We start from the raw sequence: 16,841 nt of genomic DNA, 5'->3' as shown, positions 1-16,841 counted from the left end.
GAACTTTTTCTCTATTGTAAGTCTCAAATATATACGTCATCCTTTCAAAGAATCCACATAGAAATGAATTTACAGAAGACAGTGTATAATCCAAGATTTTAGGATCACAAGATGTTTTCTGGAATATATTTTCCAACTGTAGACACACATACCAGTCTAAAATACCTAAACTTAAATGGCTGCAATGTTTATCTATGTGAGAGAGGATCAGAACAAGCTCTGTTTGTAATGATGGGGGTAAGGTTCTGATCCAGCTTGTCAGAATCATGTTCTACGTACTCAGGAAAGTCTCATAAACCCCAAAATTTTACATTCTAGTTGCAGGTTTGATAATGACTTGATAATCTCTGAAATAGAGCTAGTGGCATTGTTTGCATTAGCTTCCACGCTCTAGAGTAGATGTTTTGCAATACAGTGTTCATAAGACTTCAAAACAAATGAGGTCATTGTTCAATAGGACAACCAGAAACTTAGAACTTACTTTCTTGCATTAAAGTCAATTATAGACAGTAAAAACCACACAACATGCACATCTTCAATCCACATTTCAAGGCTAACAGAGTCCACATTAGAGAGGCAAATATTTCATGGTGTTTTGACTTTGGTTTACTTCTGTAGTGAGACAGCTAACAGATGATCATTCCAAGGTGCAAACGCCTGGTCTTGCAGTTTGCTTCCACAGCGTACTATGTGCCCGCTTTTTGCATTTTCTGCACGTATTTGCAAGACTCCACCTTGGATTTATTACTGCTTGTATGTAACTTCCATCAGTGACAACAGCAAGGAGAAACAACTCTCCTCCTGAGACTGCACTTATGCGTACAATAGTTTTCTATGTCTTTGCCTGGAAGATTTATGGCTTTCCCCCTTTCATTCTAATTACAAAACACAGTTGTATTTTGTTCTATGCGTCCCGGTTGTTCTACTGGTCATTTTATTCCCTTCAGTAACTGAACACAGACCCTAGCCACCTCTACATACTTTACAGATAAGGGCAGCTCAGAGAAAATCCTGAATATCCCTATTCCTCCTTCCAGAATATTTTTTCACGCCTCTTTACGTACGAGTATCGAGAGCTGCATGACTGCGGAGCATTTTTATTATCTGAGGCCAAAGAAAATGTCAATCCAGAAAACAAAGAGAAAGAAACACTGGTTCAGTGAGCAGGCTTTGCTCTCCCTCTTGCGGTCTACGCGTGGCATTCACGCAGCCTTCGCTGTTCCTTAGCTCAGCACGCTCTGAATTCAAACGCTCTCCGCAATCTTGGGTGTATCTAGAGAGAACATGTCATTATTCAAGGAAACGATACGGCCAAAGTTTTCATTAAACACCAATGCTAAATCATTTTGTATAGCGTTTGTTAGGAATCAAATTACAATTTTTATTCTTTTGGCTAAATCTTTTAATAAAAAAAATCTTTTTTTCAGTTAATTTGGTTTTTATATAGGTTGAACACTCTATAGAGGGGATGGATATCCGGTAGAAAACAATTCACTTCTTGCTGTATCAGCAATCATGTTTTTAATACGTTTTTTAGTGGTGAGCATTTAAAAAATACATGAGGCCCTTAGGAAAGTACCAGCAAATGAAGCCGTTTCAGTGAAGTTGTTTGGATACTTTAAGGTCACTGCGAGTGGAAAATTGGAGGCTGTACTGAACTGAATAGGAAAAAATGAAATTGTGTGTATAACCAGATGGGGAATATTTGAGCTTTTAAGACCTTTTTTTTTTTTGCAAACAAAAAAAATTGCACTTTCATCGACTCACAAATGATTGTGAAAGAGCAGTTGACACAAGACAACTCTGCACACCTACGCTAGAAATAAACACCAGGAGAATGGTGAAGCGTGGTTTGTTTATGCGCCAGAAGAATCCGTAAAACACTTTGCCTCCCTAAATCATAATCCAAACAAAACACAATCCCTAAATCTCAGTCCCAATTGACGTGTATATGAGGAAGACCCCTGTAAATGTCAGACAAGCAACATACTAATTACTTTTTCCAAATACTTTTTAATCCTTCAGGCAGTCTTTTAGAAGAGGCTGAGATGGCTGGTTACCTGAGATGTACTCACAGCTCTTTTCAGCCGGAGGGGACCAAGAGCCTGCTGCCAACGTGACTCACCAGCACGTGCACCTGCTGCTTCACCCCGCTCAGTACCAAAACGCAGAGCGTGTCCTTACCTACTGGACACGGCAGCTCTGCAAGGCCCCTTCATCCTGCAACATCCCCACCATTGCCCCGGTGACCGCACGGTTCCAGCCCTCGGGTTTACGCTTGACAAACGACCTTCCACAAAAGGTGACATTTAAATCGCTGTCAGCTCCAACGCTGGAGCTGACGAACTTCAGGGCAAGCGGATGCATCTTCCTAACGTAGTCTCCCCTTCAGAAATGCACACAAAGTCAGAGGAAGAATTCCTAATTCACAAAGGAACTTAAAAAACTGGCATGGGGAAGGGGGTACTGGCAGGCCGTCCCTTCCGACGAGGGGAGCGGAGGGAGGCAGAGGGTGGCGTGCGGCCGATCCCGCGCTGCACGCGCTCGGATCCCCTCTGTACGGGAGAGCCGCCGGCTCCCGCCGCCCTTCCCCGCACAGACCAGGCCGTGCCGTGGTTCGGGAGGGCGGCCCGGCGGCTCCAGCCAGCCTCCCTCCGCGCTCCGACCCGGCGCTCCCTCCCCGGCACCGCGCCGGGGCCAGAGCACGCGGGTGAGGCGGTGGCCCGCAACCAGCGGCCGTCCGAGGAAGAAGCGGCGGGGCAGAGACCCCGGGAGCCCACCCCGCCGGCAGGACGAGGAGGCCAGGCCGGGCCAGCCCGCCCCGCCGCGTCCCGGGACGGGCGCCCCGGCGCCGAACGGCTCCCCCCGCCGGCTCCCGCCGCCGCCGAGCCGCGCAGGCCCCGCCCGGGCGCCCCGCCGGGGGCGGCCCCCCGCTCCTCAGTGGCCGTCGCGGCCGTCGCTCAGGCGCCCGCGCCGCTGGCCGCGGGGATGGTGGGGCGGGCGCCGAGGGGCGCGGGCAGCCGCGGCCCCGCAGCCCCCACAGCCCGGACGGCGCCCGGCGCGGCAGCGCGGCGAGCCACGGCCGGCCAGGTTTGACCTCCCTTTCGTTGCCCCCTTCCCTCCCTTCGCGAGCGCGGCCGCGCCGGGCGGGCGGCAGCGCCCGGGCCGGCCCCCGGTTCTCTCCCGGCGGGGCGGCCCCGGGGGCGCCGCCGCGGGGTGTCGCTCCCCGGCGGCGGGGCGCGGCGGGACAGCCGACGCGGTGCCCCCGGGCGACTGCTCCGTCGGGCGGCGGATGGCGTCACGCGGCGCCGTCACGGTGGAGGGTGACGTTGTGTTAGGTCACCGCGGTGTCACTGAGTGCAGTACTCCGGGGGTGCGTCAGGCGGTGTCCCCAGGGCAGGAGACTGACGAGCTTGCGGTCGCTTTAGGTCCCTTAAGGTCCAGCTTCCTCTCGTCCGGTTGGCAGTGCCATTGCTGTATCCCTGCTGTCCCCCCAAAAAGGAAAGCGAGAAGAACACCGCTTCCAAACAAGCGTGCCAAATGAAGTTCTTTTTAAAATACCTCCACCGTCAGCTTTCAGAATTTCACGTAAAAATTAAACAGTCGTACCTAGTGTGATGTCACACCGCGACCTTTAAAATTGCTGTCATTGGGAAAAGGATCTTCTGTGCTTTCATGCTGTTTGCTACACGCATTTGACCGCGCTCTGCGGATGGGCCGTCAGATGTGCCATTTCCCTGGGAAGCCGAGCAGGCAGCGGCTCAGTCATGAGCTGGGAGGGGGCAGCCTGGCCCCTGAAATCAGGAGGGCTGTCGGGGGTCTGCGCCCGGTGCTGGAGTGGGAGAGCTCTGGCTGACGTGTTGCCTCACGGGAGCAACCTCATCAATATCTAGGAAGCAGCAGAAAAGCCGTTTGTAAATCAGATTTTGAAGGACATTTTAAATAGCTTAGGCTACAGTTTTTCTGAGCACAGAATTATGCAAAATGAGTCAAATGGAAAATAAAGTTACCAGTGTTTCGACATGAGTAAGGGCCCTGGCCAGCAACAAACCTGAGAATGACTTCCTTGATTCCCAAACAGGTCCACTTTGTGTCTCATCATTTCCTTTCTCCAGCCCAACCTTTAGGCTCCAAAAATATTTGGAAGTGCCGAGTTTGGGTGGAAAGGGTAGAAGAAAGGGGCCTGAAATTCAAGAGGTATGGTCCAAATGCATTGGGGCTGGTGAACATTTTAGGATGGTGTAGGGAACCCGCCACGTACTGCGCAAACCCACTCCTATTGAAACAGCAGGACTTTCCAAGCTTTCTCCAGCAGAGAAAGGACATACAGAACATATGGACAGACTAGGAAGTGTTTAGTTAAACACAGCGTTTTGTTAAAAACAAGAGGAAAACACTGACAGTGTGATAAGGAATATGTAAATTTTGAACGTGCTTCAAAAAGCTAGAACATTGTTCCCTCCTTCCCCCTGAAATGTATTTTGATAATTTCCAAGCAGACAGCAGAGAAGAGGAAATTATATCAATCCCTTTGGGGAGAATGTGACATTCTGACTTCTTGAAGCCTATGAAGAGGTTTATAAACTTAAAAAATGAAAAAGACGAATTTAATCTTTCCAGACTTGTCAAACTTGTCTCAATTAATTTTTGATGATATAATTAGAACTTACCGCTTTAATGTGCGCTTTTTTAGTTTACTTTTCAAAAGATTTTATTTTTAAAGACTCGGGGAAAACGGAGGGCTTTGCGGTGGGAACTGGAGCAGGAAGAAGGGGAGGACTCTGTGTAGGTTCGACTGCTGATTCAGAGCACTCTATTAAGCCAAGAGAGATGAACTCATTTTTTTCCTCCCTTGGGGAATCAAACAAGAAACAGGAAGTCATTGATTCAAAGTAAGATCATTCACTCCACAATTGTAAACAGTGTATTATGTGCCTGTAAATATTTCCAGAACCCATTGGCTTGTTGGAAAATATGAAGTAAATTATTATAATCTTTAACAAGCATCCCACAATAAAAAGAGTTATTTTCAAACTTTTTATCCGTAATGTTTATACAGTGGAATATTAATTAGCTTGGACATTGAGAAACTACTTGGCTGAACGCATTGTTCGCTGCCAGAAATCCATCTACTCAAATGTTTTGTCTGTTGAAAGACAAACATTTTTAACTCCACCCTGTAATATTGCGCCCTACGAAAAAGCAAAAATTCTTTCACTACTTGATCCGTTTGTGTTTTCACTACCACAAACACTGAAATATCCTACTGTTAACCAGATGTTGGCTGAGTTCACCTCTGTCTTATGTAGCTGTAATTAGTCAAAAAGGAAAAACGTTATAAAAAACCCTAAATAGACAGTCTAATAGGAAATTGTCAGTCTAATAGGAAATTGTCATTCCTCGTTACTTAGGAGCACAGAATCCAGGCTGTCTGTCCAAATCAATCTGCAGCTGAAACTTCTGCTTCCTCTGTAAAGCAGGAGAAGCTGCTGCTTGGAAGTGCCACCTTCCCCCCTTGAACGTGGGGACTCAGCACAAGGAGAGAGGAGCGAGGATTGGGGACAGGACAACGGTGAGCAACCTGGTTCCCTGACAGTCCAGGGAGTTTTCTGCCAAGCTGAAAAGAAGGGGGGAAATGGTAAAAGGCACCGGTCACCCAGAAGGCTTGCGGTTGAAATGACTCTATGCTTAAAGTTCAGAATTTGGGTGTTGCAGGATCGGCTCAGGAAACTATTTTAATAACGTGCTTAAACCCCAGTGATTCCATGGGGATTCCTGAGTGGGGGATTCCTGAATAGGGATGGTTGTAACCTCAGGCTTAACAGCTTGAATCATAGCCTGCAGGACCAAGAAGAAGACACTCAAGAATGGAGCAGTTACCTTCAGAGAAGTGATTGTGGTGATCCTCTTCTTCCTTCTAACTTAGAATATGGAATGAAAGGAACAAAAAATTAGGGTATGTGAAAGGAAAGAAGGTTTTGAGACAGTGAGAGTTCTTCACCTGCTTAGCTATGATGAACTTGAGAGTAATTTGAGACAGTGACAATTTAGAAGAGAATTAGAAAATGTTAATGTATCGAAGAAAAGTTAAGGACTTTTTGGAATCCTACTCATGACTTTGATCTCTCTTGTGATGCTTTGCCTTTTCCTTTTTCTTCCTGGTGTCAGGAACAGTGGAAAAGATAAATCCATAGGTCCTTCCCCTCCAGCTGATGAGAGCTTGGGGAAGGAGGGGAACTGGGGCTGCCTCCTCCAACAGTGGGAGGAAGGGGAGCGCTTGAACCCAGGCTTCTGAAGGACTGGAGTAGTCATGGGGAGGGGAGCTCTCAAAGGCATCGCTTATTAATCCATGCTAACTGAGTCAGGAGTTGCAGTATGGAGGTCTTTATTATGCATGATTTTCCTGTGCCAGCCTCTTTCATCACACTGAAAACAGTTGCTACTTGCCTTTCCTTGTCAGTGTCTCATTGTCCATGACAAAGTTGATGAACATGCAGCATAACCTTATGCCTGGTAATTTTTTGTTGTTGTTGTGATCTTCCAGCTGCCTTCCACTGAATGGTGTTTTTATGGCTGTTTGTTATTTTGGAGATAAATTGAATACTTAGGGGGAATTCAAGCTTTATTTGCAAAGCCAAACCTACATGTTCAGGGCCCTGCAAAGGCCAGGGCCTTTGCTCGCAAGGGAACTTCTTGGACTGAATGGTTACATTCAGCCATCCACTTACTCTCTATTAAGCTGTCTACAAATAGCTGGAATACAACAGAGCCCAGTCCTTCTGCTTACACACAGATGATTTTCTTGGCTTCTCAGACTCAAACCATGATGGGCCAGCTCTCATCCTGAATAACTTTTCCAGCAGTGCTTGTCCAAAAGGGCACTGAGCTTAATTTTCAGAAGGCATGAGCAGTTAAATGTAGATAAAAACACAGATTTGAACCCGAAACATGCATGAATCAGGATGTCCTGAGATCTGCAACAGCTAATGTAAAGGGATTGTTTTTCATGCAGAGGACCTGTTAGGGACCCTTTGCTCACCTGCCTTTACATTTGGAACCATAAACCACCCTTGCATCTCATGAAGGATAGTACATTTTAAAGGCCATTTGATTAAGCACAAGATTTTTAAAACACTTTTTAAAGAGTCATCTGCCAGACATTAAACTTGCATAAAACCAAATGTGCTACTAACTCACAGGTAGTTACACCTGTATAAGGCATTTTCTTAGCAAAAGCTCAGTTCTCTACAAGCCTCTTCTATGTAAGAAAGGATATATACAGTAACTGAAGATTAAAATGCATGATGTGTCTCTGCTTATCAGGGAAAACATATTGCAGCCCCAAAATAATTGAAGAAATTAAATTATGATAAACCTAAATATTATCAACACAGATTTCAGAAATCTCCCAGTTACGATAAGGGCCTTTGTAGACTAATGTACTTTTACTAAGTTTTATGAAGCTGTACATGTACAAAATTTGCAGGCATTCTTGAGATTTATATAAAGTAAGTTAGTATGTATATTTAAAAAAAGTCAGACATTAAATACAGACTCAATTTGACGTGGGGAGTTTTTTCCTTTCTTTTCCTAGCATAAATATGGCTGAACTTTCAGAGCCAGAAGGTACTGTAAACTGGAAGGAAAGATGTTTAACTCTGGAGTCACAGTTAATGAAGTTTCGTCTCCAGGCAAGCAAGATCAGAGAATTGTTAGCAGAAAAGGTAGGTCTCGTGGTATGAATTTTAATGCTGTATAAATGATTTTATGTGATGATGGGGGCTGATCACATGTCATGGTTTGAGATTACAAGTACTGGGATTTTTTCAGGAGGAAAAAAAAAGAATTTTAAAACAAAATATATGGAAAACAAGTATGTTTTAATGCTGTGAAAGAATTTCACACGTTAGATTTGCCAGCAAGAAATGTTCATTTTCAAATAAGAACACACTGGCAACTCCCTGCAGAGAAAAATATGTATCCAGTAATCACTTTTACAACATTGAAGTTAATAGTTAACACATTTTCCTAAATATTTAAGATCTGATTTAAGACACAGAAATCACTGGGGAGAAAATCCAGAAGTATTATTTTCCCCAGCATTCCTTGCCGAATCATATGATTTACCAGACTTGGTTTTCCTATAAGACACCTCCAACTATGGCTCATCATATCTGAAATAGAAAAAACCCACTGTTGTATTTACCTGGCAACATTTTCACAGAACAATGCAGTTAAAAGGGTGCAAGGGACAAAACATTCTAGAGAATCTTTGGGACTCTGTTATCATTAATACTGACTTCAATGAATTTCTAGTTAAAAAGTTATTTTGTCAAAACTACTCTATTCTTCCTAGAGCTAAATTGTCCATCAATTGCTTCCCTCCAAAAAGAAAAATAAAATTCAGATCCTTTTATAGTATGTTAGAGTGAAGATACTTTCATTTTATACATTTATGTTAATGCTTCTCTTTTGTGAACTTATCCAATCGCCCTTTGAAGCCATAAATAAATTTAGCATCCACATTTAGCCGTCTTTGAATCATTCCCATTTTACTATATTTTTGTGGGGCCAAGAACTAAATAGTATTCAAGCAGGAAAAACATGTATTTTTGTATTTATGAAGAACCGTGGATGATGTACACAGTTACGTGCTCCATTCCTTCCCTAATAAGGTTTAACAGTTTGTTTTCTTTGACAGCTAAATTAACCATCGAGTATGTTTTCATGGAGATACCTATCTTAATTCCAGGATCTTACTCAAAGTCCTTTAGATTTCCATATTACACGTCATTTGTTACTTTACTGACTGGTCATTAAATTTTGTAAGGACCGTCTTATAAGTCTTTCTGGTCAGAAAGCTTCTATTATCTTGAATAACAAAATATCATCAAAAAACTTGGTCGCTTTACTGCCCAATGCCTGTTACCAAATGTCTATGATTATGCTCAACAGCATATGGCCTGAACAAATCTCTGCAGATCTGCACTGATAGCCACCAGTCACTGTGGGAAGTAACCAATCACCTACTGTTTTTATTGTTGAGCCAGTTTTTAAATTCATGGAGGGACATTCCCTCCTACCCTGTGGCTGTTTGTTTCCTTTAAACACTTTCCAAAATCCGGTTAATTATATAAACCAGATCTCCCCTGTCTGCAGCCTTGGTGATCCCCTCAAAGAACTGCAATAGCTTTGTGAGCCAACACTGCTCTTTGTAAGCACCACTTCGACTCTTCCCTCGTCTATCATACTTAGCCATGTGCTCCCTAATTCTGCTCTTAGAGTTTCCACTAATTTGCTTACTACGGACATCAGACTTACAGATCAGTAGTTGGTTCAACTGTAACATCCAGTTCTTGACTGAATATCATTTGGCAATTTGTTACTATTCATTTTATCTATTTGTGCCCTTATCTCTTCTATGGAGGTACAAAACCTCAATTTGAGATGGAAAAAGGATGGAATAAAGAAATTCAGTATTTTCTGGATTAGACGCTTTTTCATTATATAGATCTTTTTTACTAAAGCGAACATGAAAATTTACAGCAGTGTAAAATGATTGTGTAATAATACTGAGTTCCACTGGAATTGTATTTTTACAGTTAGTACTCCAAATATCTCTGCTTTGGTGTGGCTAAAAATATTGCTGTTAGAAAGCAGTGTAGTTGAAAACTCTTAATTTTTTACCCCATCCTGCAGTTTTTCTGTATGGCAAACTCTCATTGAACAGGTATTGCAGAATATTGGGTTTTGAAAGCGCGACCAGCTGTACAAATGCCATCCTTTGACATTTCATTTAAAAATAAAAAGAAAAGGAAAACTACTTGTGCCCTTCATTGCAGTTAGCGAAGTCCAAAGACGAGTTAATAAATCATTATCATCAGTCTTGGAGGAGAACATCCATCAGAGTACAATACTGTCTGCTGTAACACTCAACAGATTACTGGATGCTTACGCAGTCGGGGCTGTTAGATGTCATATATCTCTCCTGTCTCTTCACCCCATTTGGATCACTACCGTTCGGGATGGAAGTCAACTGGCTAAACACCGGACATGACTTTTCTAGGGACTTTCCAGCAGCCATAACTACCATGTTTTATGCAGCTGCTGCCGATTATAGTTTTGGCAACCAAAACATTAAGATTCATGAACAAGCACTTCACAAAACTATCTAAGTTTAAAAAAAATATTTTAGAAGTTTGAATGCTTTCTGTTTGACTTTTCACTTTGTTCCTTTACAGTTTGCATTTACAGGCTCTTAACTGCTAAAAATGTCCTCTTAAATTCATAGAAATGTATGCATAATCATATAATTTCAGAAGTCGGCATTTAAAAAGAAAACAGAATAAGAGGGATAAAATGGCAAATCTTCAGCACTGTGCTTAAAACAAAGCATTCAAAGGAAAATTACTTATTCTCTCTCATCTGTGAGAAACATGAGTCCAAAATAGATTACAAAATCTTAAGAACGTGTCATGTTACTGCCCTCTTGTTTTAGTTTGCTTTAGCTTTCTCAGAAATTTGAGAAAAAGCAAAGTGTTTACAGGAGGTAAAAATGGGAGAAATATTTTCTATTGAAGACCACAGGTCCAACAAGTATTCAGTTGGGATAATTTGATATATTACTCTCCAGAGTAGAGCATTAGCAGACTTCATGAAAAACGATCCCTCTCCTCACTTTGTCACTTTGACTTTTTAATATGAATCTTTCATTCATAAACTGGAATTCACTTGGGACATGCATCAAAGACTGGTCAGAGCTCAACAAAATTAGACCATACTCATCTTCAGATTTATCAATCTTGCACAATTCAAACCCAGCAATTTTCAAAATGGGCACTAAAGTCTTAGCTGTATTTATTTGTATGTTGGTTTTATTTGTAACAATTCAGTGGTTATTTTTCACATATTTTTACTTTTAAAATTCCAAATTATACAAACACTTCTCAGTATTTGTAAAGGGAAAGATACACTCGCACTAGTTTGAGATTGAACTGCACGGAATTGTTACTCAACAATGTATTTGGGAAATTGCAAAGTGAATAATGAAGACCTGATCGGCCAATACTTGGTGGGCATCCTGATAGTGGCGACGAGAGGAAAATACAGCTGATGTCAGTCTTTATAGGTACTTTCTAGATTTGCTACCTGTTATAGAATGAAACAAATTTGCAAAGCACATAAATATTTCCCACTCGTACTTTGATTAGCGCAGGCCTTTATTTGTGGTTTTGTTTACAATCATCTCTGTGCTATGAAATGTGTACTAAAACACTGAACAATAGCACCAGACAGCATTCTACTTCAAAGTAGCAGCCGAAATCACAGTACTAGGGCGTGACAGACATAAAACCCTCATGGGTATTAAACTATGTAACTGTTGTAGAAAACGGTGAGGGTGATATTGTGACAAAACAGGTGGTCTCTGCAGGAAGGTAAGAGAAATGAGTTGGTGGTAGTTCTCCAGTCTTCCTCCTCTGCATGTATTTGAGAGGTATCTCTTCAAGACAGTAAATCAGGAAAAGGAGTTTATATCCTATTACACTGTGTGTATAACTTCTCAGGAACTGCCATTGGGTTTTTCCTCTTACATTTGTTCTGTAACTTAGTCTAAAACTAGATTTTAATAAGGGTTTGCTTGAATCTGTCCTTTTTCAACATTTGTGTCTGTGACCTATGTGCTTCTGCAAGCGTATTCAGGCAGTGGATTAATTGAGATACTTTTCTTATACACTGGGAATCAAATACCTTTGCAAAGTTGTTTTATTTAATAGTGCCCCTGCAAATAAACAAGCGATCAACATGGGAAGTCTTCAGTATATTCCTCTAATAGATGTGTTCAAATTTAAAAAAACAAACTATTTACTGGGTTTTGTAAGTCCAGCAAATACTCATCCTTGAACCTCAGTGGTTGAGGAGTTCAAGAAATTTGCATTGTAAGTGCGTTTCAGCAGCATGGCTACCAGAACTTTAATTTTGTAGTGAATTTGGGGAGAAGAAGAGAGAGGAGCAAAGGAATATACAATGTTTTCAGAAAACTAATCCATTCACTGTTTTTTATTTGTTTGGGGTTTTTATTTGTTTTCATTTTGCCAAGTCTATATTTATAAATCTAACATGCAAAGAAAGAGACCTTGTTGGAGTTTTAAGCAGAAGCTGCTGCTGTAAGTGGGAGAGGTCTTTACAGGAATTTAAGGAATGATGTAGAAAGTATCCCTAGTACGCCAAATTTAGGATGGCTGTGGAACCGAGTTTTAGGTAGAAGCATTTATTTTAATGCAGCTTGAGTGTTATGCATATGAAGAGTTTACTAAAAAAACCTTCACTGAATAAAAGATTATAGTATTCTACCGCAAGTTTAGCTCCTAGCTAGCATTTCATGTCATAGGAAAAGTTGGTGACCCTCATTCTTTTCATAGTAAGTACATTTTTCACCTAAAATATGTGTGCAACATCAGGTATAAAGTTAATGTTTTTCCTATCACTAAAAAATCATTTTAGTAGACAAACTACATAGCTGTGTTGAATTTCCTCCTGGGCGGCCTCCACTGAATTTCTTTTTCATCAGATCCCATAAGGACTGAACATGGCACTATCCCAAATGTTGCATTATGGGCTTTCCAGTAATACCCAACATTCACATTAATGTCTCCAAGTTTGTTTCCTTCAGTGCTGAAGGTCATTTTTTTATACTTTGAATGATTTTTAACAAATATAAATGATTAAGAGAGAGGATTATTTTCATATATGTATTGATTTGCTTTTAACCTTCCATTTGGATGTTGTCTGTATACATGCTCAGCAGGCAACTGAGTGTGTACATGACAAATGCAATAATATTTATACTTTCTGTACAGACTATGAAAATTGAATGATAACTGATTTTTAGGCCAAATGCTATTTACAATATATTCCAAAGCATAACACATTCCTGACTTTGTCTTACAAACCAACAGCTAAATCCATGTCCCACTGTATTTTTATTCATTTTGCAGGCGTATTTATGGTATGTCATTTGACATTTCAAAATGAAGCAGATGCAGTGTGTTTTGTTATCTGTGGCATGACAATTTCAAGATTAATGTTTTCAGAGGAAAGGTCCATAACACATTTGACTTGTGCAGTGATTGCCAATATGAAAATTGTAAGAAGCACAATGAGTATTTCCATTTACATTCAAAGGATTATGAAGGATAAAGTAAAAAGGAGCAAAACACCGTACTACCAAAATTATTAAAATGAAGGTTATTTTTCAGTATTTCAGTTGCTCTTAAAAACTTCTTGTCATGAAAAATAATTCAGATGCAATCAGGAAGACACAGAGACGAGAAAGTGAGGAAAGTTAAAGAGAATAAAAGTTAAAAGTTTATATGGTTAGAGTCTTAGGTTTGTTTACGCCTTTTTCATACCCATACCTTTTTCCCTATAACTCTGTTTTTATCCCTTGTCTAAAGTTTATGCCATGCCTTTTTAGAATGGGGGGGGGAGTTTCACTGTTTTTGTATGTCTTAAACCTACATTCTTTCTAGGGAGGGTGAAGATGGAAAAAAAAGAAAGAAGAGAACTCAGGAAGCAATAAATTAGCTGTTCTTGTAGAGGCCAGGCTGCGTAATGGCATGAAAGAGCACAGCCCTTGCTCCTTGCTGTGAGGCCAGAGGATGAATATCTTCCCTCTGGTGGTACAGAGATGAGGGCATCCGTACTATTCCAGCCCACCTGAGGTGGGCAAGTTGATGGAACTTGTGGAAGCCGTGATAGTGGGCAGGCACCTGTGCAGATCCTTAGCCGATCTAATATTTGTTTAGCATTTCACTTGAAGGAGCTACAAGATGTTTTTTCTCCATTTTCTGCGGAGGGAACTCTTTTTTGCACTTAGAAATTATGCATTTAATTTTCATTCCCTCAGAGAGTATTTTCAGACTTTAAATATCCGTTGTCATGTCTTCAAACTGCATTAAGCTGCCTTACATGTATTTCTGGAATCTCTTGCTCCTTTACCATCCTTGTGTCCTAGGTGTCCCATACACTTTAATTTCATGAATAAATTCAGTTTCAGTCAAGTTTTCAATTTTTTAAACTCTGGCAGTCAGTGGTACCTTTGATTCTTAAGCCATCACCTCTCAGGCAGTGGCATGGAAGAAAGGTCTCCTATTTCAGATGTTGATGTTGTGGCTCTAATCAGAACTCACAGTTCAGCGAGGCAGAAGTAGCAGACGTTCCACAGTTGCAGTACAATGATCAAAAGAAAACAAAGCAGACAGCTGCCTTTTAATACAGTTGAACATCCAGTTGTGATACATTTCTCTTTTCATTTTAACCACCATGTGAGACTTCTTTTTCCTTGCCTGCCAAAGTGCTTTGGTACATTCTTCCACCTTGCTAAACAGTATCTTCACCTTTTTCAAGATTTTGAATGTTATAGGAATGGTTGTTGGTGCTAGAGTGGCGGTCTGCCTAATTTGTATTTGATTGTGTCGCTGCAACTTAACTATCAAGACAAGATGTGAGTTGGAAAAGAAGACAGCCAGAAAGAGTGAACGTTTCTAGTATTTTACCAGGCTTAGGAAAGTCCTATGACTGTCACTGGGAAAAGCACAATTATTCAGCCAACATTACATGCTGCTCATTTGACCTTCACTACACTGCCTCCCCAAATCCCACTGCTGAATTTAACTTTTTTAAGTCTGTATATTTACTGGCAGCTGTCCCAGACTACTAATTCTGGAAGAGCTTCCTCCCCAGGCTTTTCTGTTCCGTATTTTTAATTTATATAGTTTCCAGAAGAAGTCATTAATTTTACTATAATGAACTCAGGGGAAATGTGAAAGATTGCTTTTTCATATATACTTTTCACACATTTAGCGAGCACTAGGAAAACCTTTTGAGCTCAACAATAATTCTTAAAATCATGTTTAAATATTGGAAAGAACTTGAAAGAAGTAAAATATAACTCGGTGGTAAGACTGGTCTCATGTCATGGAGACTGATAAAAATTTTGAGCACGATCATTTTGGAAACTGAGCAGATGGAGACTGATAATTTTTGTAGATTTCATTTTGTTCCAAGGAAAGGCTTTTGTGCTAAACATAGTTCATGCGAATGAGCTGAAGAGCTAAAAAGGAGAGTTAAGAGAGACTTGCAATTAAGAAGTGCCTTTTGCCTAAGTAGGAGAGCAGTGCCAGAAGTTGCTGTAGTTAGAAGTGGACAGGATTGTGATGCTGCACATCAAGACTGTAGAACTACTAGCCATCTTCAGGAGAAGGAGGAGGAGTGTATATATGTGTGTGTGTGTATACATACATACACATATATATAAAGTTGGCGTAAAAGACCAAATTGCTTTTACACTCCATATTTTTGACCACGATTGAGGCAGAGAAAAGAGATAATCCCTGTGGTGAACAGTCTGAACAGAAAAAGAGATAAAATGAGGAGTTGGTTAGATGGCAGATTTGCAGAGGAATAGTTGACACTGCTTTGTTCATGAGAATTGTAGCCTTTTACTTTTTAATTGGTATTAAAAATGGAGAAGACAGGAGAAGGAAAAAATGGGAGTGCACTGAAAAGTGGCAGCTTGCGAGCTGCCAGGTTGTGAGCACTAAGCTGAGTTTTGCAGTAGTCGTAACCTAGGTGGGCATTCAGGTGGAATTTGAAGGAAAAATAAGGCTGTAGCTTTTGGGATTTAAGCCAGATAACTAATTCTTTAATCTAAAGATTTTTTTTTTCATGTAGGAAATAATAACAAACAGTAAAACTCCATATACTATGAACCAGTAAAATAGTGAAGAAAACTCACCATGCTTGATCTGTGAGTAGCCTAAGGAACACTTGAGCCCCATTAAGACTTAGCTTTTAGCATTAGCCTTTTTGGGGAGATCTATGACAGAAAAGAAGATCTGGTTCAGAAAGCAGTTCTTCATTTTGACGACTAAATCCACACCGTAGAGAAATGTTTTTATAAGTTTCATCTTGTTCTAGGGAAAAGCTTTTGTGCCAACGTATTCAATTTCATTTTTTACTGAAGGCATATTTGATTTTATAAACACAGATAGGTCTGAAGTATCACTTCCTAGATTTATGAGACAAGATGGATTTCTATTAATTAGTTAAAATGCAAAGCTGTTATATAAAAGACAAGTGTTTCTAATGATTGTGTTGCCTTTGGGATTAAAAAATCATCCAGTAAAGAACAACGTGTATCTTACCCAAGGGATGTGCTAATTCCTTCTTCACAAATTATCTTCTTGTTTATTTCTCTTGTGAAATATTAATATCTGGATTTTACATCTGTGTTCTTTAGGTGTTTTGCCTATGTGGATTAGTTGGTCAGGTCACATTTTAAAGTTTGTTGTAGTTTATAAAGATTTAGCACTGTCCTTATGGAAGATGCATAATACGTAGAAGAGAAATCAGTGTCAAGACAGAAGGAATAATGTCTGAAAATATGGATAGAACATACCCAGTCAGCTCTTTAATAAATGAGTTACAGAAGTAGGAGGAATATTACTGTGTTTTCCTAAGCTAAACCACCAGAAGAGAGACCTTTTTGTAAAAAGAGTAAGTCATGCTTCTGAAACAGTTTTACCATTGCTTTTAACTAACAAACGTATGCAAGGCTTTATACATGTATAGACTGGGCATAGCATATTTTAAAACATGAAAACTGGTGGTCATCAAAGCCACTGACAAACAGATGACTTGCTTTTAAGCAGTACTGGCTCTTTTCCTAAGGAAATGCAGAGATTTGTTGAAATATCTGGGTTTAAACATAGGAATATAGAACCAAAAGAGGAAATCTTGGTCACATGCAGTGCTCTGGAATAGCTGGCAGGCATGTTCTT

The 16,841-nt window shown here is 40.7% G+C and overlaps 1 protein-coding gene and 1 long non-coding RNA gene across 3 annotated transcripts in view; one reads left to right on the top strand and one right to left on the bottom strand.

The window, feature by feature from the left end:
- The first annotated feature begins 2,979 nt into the window (after positions 1-2,979).
- Positions 2,980-16,841, top strand: part of PLEKHH2 (pleckstrin homology, MyTH4 and FERM domain containing H2) — a 56,230-nt gene continuing 42,368 nt past the window's right edge. The window contains exons 1-2 of one of the 2 annotated variants that reach the window (XM_075496291.1): positions 2,980-3,090; positions 7,595-7,724. In XM_075496291.1, coding sequence (XP_075352406.1) covers positions 7,602-7,724 — 123 coding nt within the window. In that variant the 5' untranslated portion in view covers positions 2,980-3,090; positions 7,595-7,601. Of the gene's footprint in view, positions 3,091-5,850; positions 5,957-7,594; positions 7,725-16,841 lie in introns of those variants that run through there. The other variant, XM_075496292.1, reaches the window with a different exon arrangement.
- LOC142407151 (uncharacterized) overlaps positions 4,725-16,841 on the bottom strand; it is a 57,888-nt gene continuing 45,771 nt past the window's right edge. Inside the window, exons 3-4 of the long non-coding RNA XR_012774822.1 lie at positions 5,881-5,921; positions 4,725-4,851 (exon numbers count right to left, since the gene is read on the bottom strand). This is a non-coding gene — a long non-coding RNA (uncharacterized LOC142407151). The remainder of the gene's footprint in view (positions 4,852-5,880; positions 5,922-16,841) is intronic.

The sequence above is a fragment of the Mycteria americana genome, chromosome 3 (genome assembly GCF_035582795.1).
Source record: "Mycteria americana isolate JAX WOST 10 ecotype Jacksonville Zoo and Gardens chromosome 3, USCA_MyAme_1.0, whole genome shotgun sequence".
NCBI classification, from domain to species: Eukaryota; Metazoa; Chordata; class Aves; order Ciconiiformes; family Ciconiidae; genus Mycteria; species Mycteria americana.
Note: the sequence above shows the minus strand (reverse complement) of the source record. Positions and strands in the feature narration are given on the sequence as shown.